General features: G+C 51.5%; 1 protein-coding gene across 1 annotated transcript in view; it reads right to left on the reverse strand.

Annotated features, from left to right (window-relative positions):
• LOC130386713 (inositol 1,4,5-trisphosphate receptor type 3-like) overlaps nucleotides 1–9641 on the reverse strand; it is a 35278-nt gene extending 25637 nt beyond the window's left edge. The window contains exons 1-16 of the mRNA XM_056595734.1: nucleotides 9454–9641; nucleotides 8913–8996; nucleotides 8056–8202; nucleotides 7467–7562; nucleotides 7285–7338; nucleotides 6533–6675; nucleotides 6093–6192; nucleotides 5535–5695; nucleotides 4895–5036; nucleotides 4214–4372; nucleotides 3359–3531; nucleotides 3060–3179; nucleotides 2687–2768; nucleotides 1234–1349; nucleotides 909–1160; nucleotides 321–465 (exon numbers count right to left, since the gene is read on the reverse strand). Coding sequence (XP_056451709.1) covers nucleotides 321–465; nucleotides 909–1160; nucleotides 1234–1349; nucleotides 2687–2768; nucleotides 3060–3179; nucleotides 3359–3531; nucleotides 4214–4372; nucleotides 4895–5036; nucleotides 5535–5695; nucleotides 6093–6192; nucleotides 6533–6675; nucleotides 7285–7338; nucleotides 7467–7562; nucleotides 8056–8202; nucleotides 8913–8996; nucleotides 9454–9621 — 2142 coding nt within the window. The 5' untranslated portion in view covers nucleotides 9622–9641. The remainder of the gene's footprint in view (nucleotides 1–320; nucleotides 466–908; nucleotides 1161–1233; nucleotides 1350–2686; nucleotides 2769–3059; nucleotides 3180–3358; nucleotides 3532–4213; nucleotides 4373–4894; nucleotides 5037–5534; nucleotides 5696–6092; nucleotides 6193–6532; nucleotides 6676–7284; nucleotides 7339–7466; nucleotides 7563–8055; nucleotides 8203–8912; nucleotides 8997–9453) is intronic.
• Nucleotides 9642–9763: the final 122 nt, after the last annotated feature.

Genomic DNA, 9763 nt, shown 5'->3' on the forward strand with positions numbered 1-9763 from the left:
ACCTGGAGAGAGACAGACCGGCACCTGTTACCACAGACTGACCACCTGGAGACAGACAGGCACCTGTTAACACAGGCTGACCACCTGGAGAGAGACAGACAGGCACCTGTTACCACAGACTCACCACCTGGAGACAGACAGGTAGACAGACAGATAGACAGACAGGTAGGCAGAGAGGTAGACAGAAAAGAAAGGCAGGCAGACAGGAAGACAGGTAGACAGAGAGGAAGCCAAGAAGACAGATAAACAGACAGGAAGAAAGGTAGACACACAGGTAGGCGGGGAGAGAGGCAGGTAGACAGACAGGCAGGCAGACAGACCTCGTAGGTGAGCTTGTTCTTCTCCTGGTTGTGGAAGGGCAGCTCTTCGTGCAGAACGTGGTTCAGGTACTCCTCCATGAACACCATGGTGTTGGAGAACCGGTTCTTCTTGCCTTCCCTGCTGTCGTCCATGTTGGAGTCGTAGCTGAAACGCACACCATCAACGGCTTATTATGGGATGGCAGTGATCCCACCTCCGCCGTCACCCCGTCTGTCCCACCTCCTCCATCACCCGTCTGTCCCACCTCCTCCGTCACCCCGTCTGTCCCACCTCCTCCACCACCCGTCTGTCCCACCTCCTCCACCACCCGTGTGTCCCACCTCCTCCGTCACCCCGTCCGTCCCACCTCCTCCACCACCCGTCTGTCCCACCTCCTCCACCACCCGTCTGTCCCACCTCCTCCATCACCCGTCTGTCCCACCTCCTCCACCACCCGTCTGTCATACTTCCTCCACCACCCGTCGGTCCCACCACCTCCACCACCCGTCTGTCCCACCTCCTCCACCACCCGTCTGTCCCAGCTCCTCCATCAACCAATGGATACGGTTACTAGGGGATGGCGAAGGTTGCCAGGGGATAGGACCTACTCTTTGATGGAGATGGTGGTGGGGATCTCGGTCCAGAGCCGGGCGAACTTGACGGGGGTCACCAGCTCCTGGGGGTCCCGGTCCACGTGGGCGTGGAGCATGAGGCGGCAGAAGGAGGCGCGGAGGTCAAAGGGCAGCGTCTCGTCCATCATGCACAGGAAGATGAGCTCGATGTCCAGCTGCTTGGAGATCTCATCGATGGCCAGGTACTGCCGGTCCAGACACATCCGGGCAAACAGCTTCAGCTGGTACCTACACACAGCTAGGGTCAGTGTGTGTGTGTGTCTGTGTATGTCTGTGTGTGGTTGTAAGTGTGTGTGTGTACCTGTAGTATGTGAGGACATTCTCGTCGTGGGCGTTGCCCTGGCGGGCCTCCTGTGCCAGCTGTCTGATGCTTTTCTCTTGTTTCTCATTGGTCTTGTCTGTCCACACTAGCCACACCTACAGGAAGTGACAACACAGACTAGGCGCGCCTACAGGATGTACACACACGCTCGCCACAACAACAGGATCTAAGCGCACACACTAGCTACAACTACAGGATCTGAGCGCAAACACTAGCCACACCTACAGGAAGTAAACCCACTCTAGCCACACCTACAGGAAGTAAACACACACTAACCAAGCTCACAGAAGGTAAACATGCTAGTCACACTCACAGGAAGTGAACACACACGCCAGTCACACCCACAGGAAGTGAAAACACACTTACTAGCCTTATACACAGGAAGTAAGAACACAATAGCTCCACCCACAGGAAGCGAAAACACACACTAGCCCCACACACAGATGATAGCCGCACCCAAAGGAAGTAAAAACACCCAGCAACCAGACGAACAGGAAGCAACCACATGTTAGGCACACCCACCAGCAGTGACAACTCCCTCTAGCCACACCCACAGGAAGTAATATCATCCGATAGCCACACCCACAGGAAGTAATAACACCCGATAGCCAGACCCACAGGAAGTAACATCCCCCGATAGCCACACCCACAGGAAGTAACAACACCCGATAGCCATACCCACCGGGAGGAATACCACCCAATAGCCACACCAACAGGAAGTAACAACACCTTATAGCCACACCTACAGGAAGTAACAACATCTGATAGCCACACCCTCAGGAAGTAACAACAGCCAATAGCCACACCCACAGGAAGTAACAACACACACTGGCCAGACTTACAGGAAGGCTCTACAGGAAGTAAAGAATAGAAATGATGTCAACAATAATGGAAACTGATCGTCATTTTATTTGAATATGCAACAGCGTTAATTTTACTCCGACAAAGAAAAAGCAACTCAAGACTTCTGCATCAACATCATCCTTATTTGACCAAAAAATTTAAGATATATATATTGATGACACTACAAAGTAAAACTAAACTAATGCCAACCCTGTATTTTAGACAAACTCCAGACCAGATGTCCTCCAGATAGAGACCAGAGTTCCTCTAATGACCAGATGTCCTCTAGAGACCAGAGTTCCTCCAATGACCAGATGTCCTCTAGAATAGACCAGATGTCCCCTAGTATAGACCAGATGTCCTCTAGAATAGACCAGATGTCATCTATAGACCAGAGTTCCTCTAGAGACCACATGTCCTCTAGAGACCACATGTCCTCTAGAGACAAGATGTCCTCTAGAGAGAGCCCAGATGTCCTTTCGAGGCCACATGTTCTCTAGATAGAGACCGCATACCCTCTAGAGACCAGCGTCCACTAGAGACCAGAGTTCCTCTAGAGACCAGAGTTCCTCTAGAGACCAGTCCTCACCTCATCGTCCTCCACGAAGTCGTCGATCCCCAGGTACTCCGCCTGGACGGCGGCCGTCGCCGGCTCCTTTGGGACACGCCTCCTACAAACACCAGCCTCCGTTACCCAACGCTCGCTCCTCTTCCTCCCTCCATCTCTCACCTCATCATCCCTCCCTTCCCTCATCCATCCATCTTCTCTCCATTCCTTCATGGATCCAGCCATCTTCCTCATTCCCCTCCCTCTTTTTTGCTCCTCTCCTTCCTCATCCTCCCCTTCCTTCCCTCCCTCCCTCCCCTTCCTTCCCTCTCTCCCTCCCTCCCTCTCCTTCCTGCCTCCTCCCTCCCTCCCTCCCTCCCTCTCCCTCCCTCCCTCCTCCCTCCCCTCTCCTTACTCGGTCTTGATGAGGATGTCATTGTTCTTGGGTTCCAGGACACATTTACAGATGAGTTCCTGGGTGACGGGGATGGCCACGTTGTTCGACACACACAGGTCCGACAGGTAGTCCAGGAACCTGCACACACAAACAATGATTCAGACCTCACAACTCTGCAAGTTGGGCTTCAACATCTGGGCTGGAAAAGGTATGGAGGACCAAGTACAGACCCCTGGGGATCACCAACGTATTGGAGTCTTATCAGATCTCTCCTGTACGTTAACTATTTAAATCCACTATACTGATGCGTTCCTCACCGCGGCTCCCGGTTGCGCCGCACGAGGCTCACGAAGGTCTCCACCTCCGTCTTGGTGATGTGCTTCTCCAGCAGCTTGCGGTTGTTGTGGAGCAGAGCGGTGATGGTGTCCTCGGCCAGGATGTCGTAGCCGATCTGGCTCTGCATCACGCCAAACTGCTTGGCTATGTGTTCCTGTTCAGCACACATCGTGCATCCATTATGAACACATATACCCAGGATAGCTAGACAGACAGCAGATAGAATTTTTAACCCCCTTAACACAGCTTTGTTGACTTCCTGTTGGAGCGAAACAGTGTCACGCCGTGTTCGCTGAACCGGACGGCCGCTAGCCGTTGTTAGCCTTTAGCCATTAGCTACCCTGGCTAACGATGGAGACGGACAAGGAAGGTGTTTAAGGCGGAGAGTTTCAGTCTAAAGAGCTGGACGGTCACCTGGTTCTTGCTGTAGTCACCTGGTTCTTTTGTTAGTTTCCTGATTCTTGCGTTAGTCACCTGGTTTTTGCGGTACTGTAGTCACCTGGTTCTAACGGTAGTCACCTGTTTCTTGCAGTCGTCACCTGGTTCCTGCTGTAGTCACCAGATTTTTGCTTCCGTTAGTCAGTGGTTCTTGTTGTAGTCACTTGTTTCTTGCAGTAGTCACCTGGTTCTTGCGGTACTAGTCACCTGGTTATTGCGTTAGTCACCTGGTTCTTGCGATACTAGTCACCTGGTTATTGCGTTAGTCACCTGGTTCTTGCGATACTAGTCACCTGGTTCTTGCGTTAGTCACCTGTTTCTTGCGGTAGTCACCTGGTTCTTGCTCAAGTCCCCTGGTTCTTGCAGTAGTAACCTGGTTCTTGCGGTACGGTAGTCACCTGGTTCTTGCGGTAGTCCTCCTGCGAGTGGCGCAGAACACGGTAGCAGAGGCGGAGCATGTACTGGTACGGTGCGTTCTTCTGGTCCGCCAGCTCCTCTAACTGCAGCAGAGGGCCCTCCCCTTTGTCCTTGAAAGGAGCTTTCAGGATACCAAAGATCTGGAGAGAAAAGATGGTCATCATTCTAGTTTCACCCACTCTGTGTACCAGTCTTTCCCTTTCTTTACCTGGTTCCTGTAAGCTCTTCTAGTTGATTGTCTCTATTTAGGTTCTGGTCTAGTTCCTGGTCTCTATATAGGTCCTGGTCTAGTTCCTTGGTCTAGTTCCTGGTCTGGTTCCTGGTCTCTGTCTGTTCCTGGTCTGGTTCCAGGTGTGGTTCCTTGCCTGGTTCCAGGTCTCTGCTAGTTTCTGGTCTGGTTCCTGGTCCAGTTCCAAGTCTTGTTCCTGGTCTCTGTCTAGTTCCTGGTCTGGGTCCTGGTCTAGTTCCGGGTCAGGGTCCTGGTCTAGTTCCTGGTCTAGTTCCTGGTCTGGTTCCTGGTCTCTGCCTGGTTCCTGGTCTAGTTCCTGGTCTAGGTCCTGGTCTGGTTCCGGGTCTAGTTCCTGGTCTCTATCTAGGTCGTGGTCTAGTTCCTGGTTTAGTTCCTGGTCTAGTTCCTGGTCTGGTTCCTTGTCCAGACATACCTGTTTCAGGATGTTCTGCTCCCTCATGAGCTTCTGCCGCTCCCTGTTGGGTTTGCTCATGAGCACGTGGAGAACCAGCTGTCCGGAGTTCAGGACGTCGGCCACGAAGAACACCACGTCCTCCAGCAGCTTGATGGCAAACCTGCAGAACCACACTTAGAGCCTTAAGGAACCAGAGCCTGGCTTTAAGAAACCAAACTTAGAGTATGGCCTTAGGAACCACACTTAAGAGTATGGCCTTAGGAACCACACTTAGAGCCTTAAGGAACCAGAGCCTGGCTTTAAGAAACCAAACTTAGAGTATGGCCTTAGGAACCACACTTAAGAGTATGGCCTTAGGAACCACACTTAGAGCCTTAAGGAACCAGAGCCTGGCTTTAAGAAACCAAACTTAGAGTATGGCCTTAAGGAACCACACTTAGAGCATTAAGGTACTATACTTAGAGTCTGGCCCTAGGAACCATACTTAGAGTCTGACCTTAAGGGACAACACTTAGAAACTGGCCTTAAGAGTCCCCCCCAACACACACACAGACACACAGACACACAGCCACAGACACACACACACACACACACACACACACACACACACACACACACCCACACACACACACACACAGGCCCAGGGTGCGGGGGTTACCGGCGGTCGTTCTGGCTGATGAAGCCCTGGGCGAATTGCTCCACCACGGTGCTCAGCATGGCGCTGGCGTCGTTGGCGAAGTCCAGGTCCCGGATCTCCATGACGGGCACCGAGACGATGGCGAAGGCCTCCTTGTCCTCCTTGGTTGGACACGTCCCCAGCTGCAGCACACACACAGGAAGTAGACAGCATGTTAACAGGAAGTAGGAGGTACACAGCGTGCGGACAGGAAGTAGGAAGTACACAGCAGGTAAACAGGCAGTAGGAAGTAGACAAGATGTGAACAGGAAGTAGGAAGAAGACAGCAAGTAAACAGGAAGTAGACAGAATCCAGCAGTTAAATAGGAAGTAGGAAGAAGACAGCAAGTAAACAGCAAGTAGGAAGTAGACGGCATGTAAACAGGAAGTAGTAGGCAGACAGCGAGCAGACATGAAGTAGGAAGTACACAGCAAGTAAATAGGAAGTAGGAAGAAGACAGCAAGTGAACAGGAAGTAGGAAGTACACAGCGAGTGGACAGGAAGTAGGCAGGAAGTGAGCAGGAAGCAACGGTGCAGACCATGAGGCGGATGGGGCGGTCCTCCTCGATGTCGATGGGGACGTTGGTGCCCTGGATCCACGTGTTGGTGCACAGGTGTCTCAGACGCACATAGGAGTTCCTGTTCAACACACATCACTTCCTGTTTCAGCTCAGCATTCATCTTTGACCAAGTCTCGAGAGGGGAGAGAGGGGAGGGAAGGGGAGAGAGGGGAGGGAGGGGAGAGAGGGGAGGGAAGGGGAGAGAGGGGAGGGATCGATGGGAGGATGCAGCCTCATGATGGCTCTATCTGATGAACCGAGGCGGCTGCGTTCCAATACAACCTGTATTGGAACTCTCCCCGTGACCCTTCACCCAGAGCGCCACGCAGAACCCCGGGGGGCCGCTCTCACTGCCCTTCAGTTCCTAGTGGGTTTAGGGTGGGGTCAGGGTTCAGGGGTCAGGGGGCAGAGGTCCTCACCTTGGAACGAAGGAGTCTGTCTTCTGCAGGGTGGTGGGGTCCAGCTCAAACAGCGAGGCGATGTCGTTGCCGTGGGGGACCGCCACCAGCTTGTACTTGATCCTCTCGCCCTGGCTGCGCTTGTTGCCACGGCTGCCGCTGACCTGCAGAGAGGGGCCAGGTTCTTCGTCACCGCCATCGTTATCATCATCCTCATCTCCTCATTTAGATTACCATCTAGGCACGGTGGTTATACGTAGGGTTCTGAGCAGTGTTCTGAGCAGTGTTCTAGGTTCTGAGCAGGGTTCTAGGTTCTGAGCAGTGTTCTAGGTTCTGAGCAGTGTCCTAGGTTCTTAGCAGTGTTCTAGGTTCTGAGCAGGGTTCTGAGCGGTGTTCTAGGTTCTGAGCAGTGTTCTAGGTTCTGAGCAGGGTTTTGAGCAGTGTTCTAGGTTCTGAGCAGTGTTCTAGGTTCTGAGCAGGGTTCTAGGTTTTGAGCAGTGTTCTAGGTTCTGAGCAGTGTTCTAGGTTCTGAGCAGTGTTCTAGGTTCTGAGCAGTGTTCTAGGTTCTGGGCAGTGTTCTAGGTTCTCAGCAGGGTTCTTGGTTCTGTGCAGTGTTCTAGGTTCTGAGTAGTGTTCTAGGTTCTGAGCAGTGTTCTAGGTTCTGAGCAGTGTTCTAGGTTCTGAGCAGTGTTCTAGGTTCTGAGCAGGGTTCTTGGTTCTGTGCAGTGTTCTAGGTTCTGAGCAGGGTTCTGAGCAGTGTTCTAGGTTCTGACCTGGCTCCCGGTGAAGGGCAGGTCGGGGGCGTCTCCTTTGTATCCGGGGTTTTCCTGCAAACAGAAGGAGTCAGTTAGCGCTCAGCCGGAGGTCGCGTGTTGTCATGGGCACCCCTCCATGGTATCACCGCGTGTTGTCATGGTTACCCTGCCATGGCATCACCGCGTGTTGTCATGGTTACCTCTGCCGCCAGGTAGTTTCCAGTGGCCAGGTGTTTGAAGCGGTACAGGCTGTTCCAGTGTCCCGCCCCCCCGCGGCATGGGTCATGATGGACAACCTGGAAGACCAATCACAGGTCAATATGTGCTATGAGTGCGTGCACGTGTGCGTGCTTGTGTGCACTATTAGTGTGTGTGCGTCTGTGTGTCTGTGTGCGTGCGTGCATGTGTTACTGTGTTTCTATGTGTGCGTGTGTGCATGTGTTGTCGCGTGTGTGTTTGTTTCTGCGCGCGTGTGTGTGTTGGTGCGTGAGCGTGTTGGTGCGTGCGTGTGTTGGTGCATGTGTTTGCGTGTCAAGAGCGTGTTGGTGCGTGCGTGTATTGGTGCGTGCGTGCGTGTGTTGATGCGTACGTAGGTGCGTGTGTTTGTTTCTGCGTGCGTGTGTGTGTCGGTGTGTGTGTGTGTGTGTGTGTGTGCGTGAGCGTGTTGGTGCGTGCGTGTGTTTGTGCGTGCGTGCGTGTGTTGATGCGTGTGTAGGCGCGGGCGTGCGTGCGTGTGTCTGTGTGTGCGTCGGTGTGTGCGTGTGTCCGTGCGTGCGTGTGTTGGCCTACCTCCACCTCCCACAGGGCGTTGGAGCTGGTGGCGGAGGTGGCCGACTGCCGAAGCGTGGTGCGGAGGAACACCTGGTTCTTCCCCCGGTACTCGTCACACGTCAGGAACTTCTCCTGCTCTGCGTGGAACAGACGCACCACGTCGCCCTGGCAACGAGGGGGAGAGAGAGCCAATCAAAACGAACATCATGCCCATCTGCGGCCCTCACTCTATGAGACACGTACTGAACCCAGCTCTATGCAGTAGGCCTGGTTCCACTGTTGGCTAACACTAACCCTAACTCTAACACTTATACTTAACTTCTAACCCTAACCCTTTAACCCTCGAACTGACTGGTTACCCGTAGGACTGTTAAACCTAACCCTAACCCGAACCCTTACTCTCTTACCCTAACCCTCTAACCCGAACTCTCTTACCCTAACCCTCTAACCCGAACTCTCTTACCCTAACCCTCTAACCCGAACTCTCTTACCCTAACCCTCTAACCCGAACTCTCTTACCCTAACCCTCTAACCCGAACTCTCTTACCCTAACTCTCTAATCCTAACTTTCTAACCCTTACCCTCTAACCCGAACTCTCTTACCCTAACTCTCTAATCCTAACTTTCTAACCCTTACCCTCTACAGCTGCCCTACTTACTGGGAACCCCCTAGCCCGCTTACTACCAGTTAACACTAGTTGTGTCTAGTTAGGACCCTTAATCTGGTAATGACTAGTTATTTATTTAGAGACCAGTTTATATCTTGTTAAAACTAGTATGCATCTGGTTAAGACTAGTTTAGCCTATTCTCTTTAAGTTCAAGTAGGACTAGATATATCTAGTTAAGACTAGTTATATCTAGTTAATTAACTTACTCCTTTGAGAACTTCCTCCCGATGGTCGCTGAACATCATGAACAAGTTGATCTTCCAACTGGTGTCGCAGTTCACTGAGTTCACCTGCAGGGGGAGACAAACAGCAGCATTAATACAGGGGATGGGTACATACTGAGAGATAAGTAGATATCGTATTGAGATAAAGTTAAGAGACATACTGAAATGATATAATTTGATACATAGATTACAGATAGAGTCAGACATATAGTTAAGAGATAAAGTTTAGAGATAACTCTTAGATAAATAGTTTAGAGATGTATTTAGAGAGCAATAGTGTAAGTGATAATCAGAGATATAGTGTAGAGATACAGTCAGAGATATAGTCTAGCGATATATTCAGAGGCATAAAGATAAGAGATATAGTCTAGATATGCAGTCAGAGATATATATTAGAGATACAGTTTAGAGACGCAGTCAGAGATGGTTAAGATATAGTTCAGAGATATAGTGTAGAGATATAGTTTAGGGATGCAGCCAGAGATATGGTGTAGAGATACAGTCAGAGATATGGTGTAGGGACCTCCTTGCAGCCCGGGTGATCTGAGAGATCGTAGTTTGAGGCGTGCAGCGGCTGGCCAGCGTTGACCGGGTTCAGCATCACCTTGTCCCCGACCACCACCTGACATCCATAATAACATGTTACTACCTCACCTGACATCCATAATAACATGTTACCATCACCTGACATCCCATAATAACATGTTACTACACCACCTGACATCCCCAAATAACATGTTACTACCTCACCCTGACATCCCAAAATAACATGTTACTAGACCACCTTTAATCCCATAATAACTTGTTACTACACCATCTGGCATCCCATAATA

This window comes from Gadus chalcogrammus, chromosome 1 (genome assembly GCF_026213295.1).
Source record: "Gadus chalcogrammus isolate NIFS_2021 chromosome 1, NIFS_Gcha_1.0, whole genome shotgun sequence".
Classification (NCBI taxonomy): Eukaryota; Metazoa; Chordata; class Actinopteri; order Gadiformes; family Gadidae; genus Gadus; species Gadus chalcogrammus.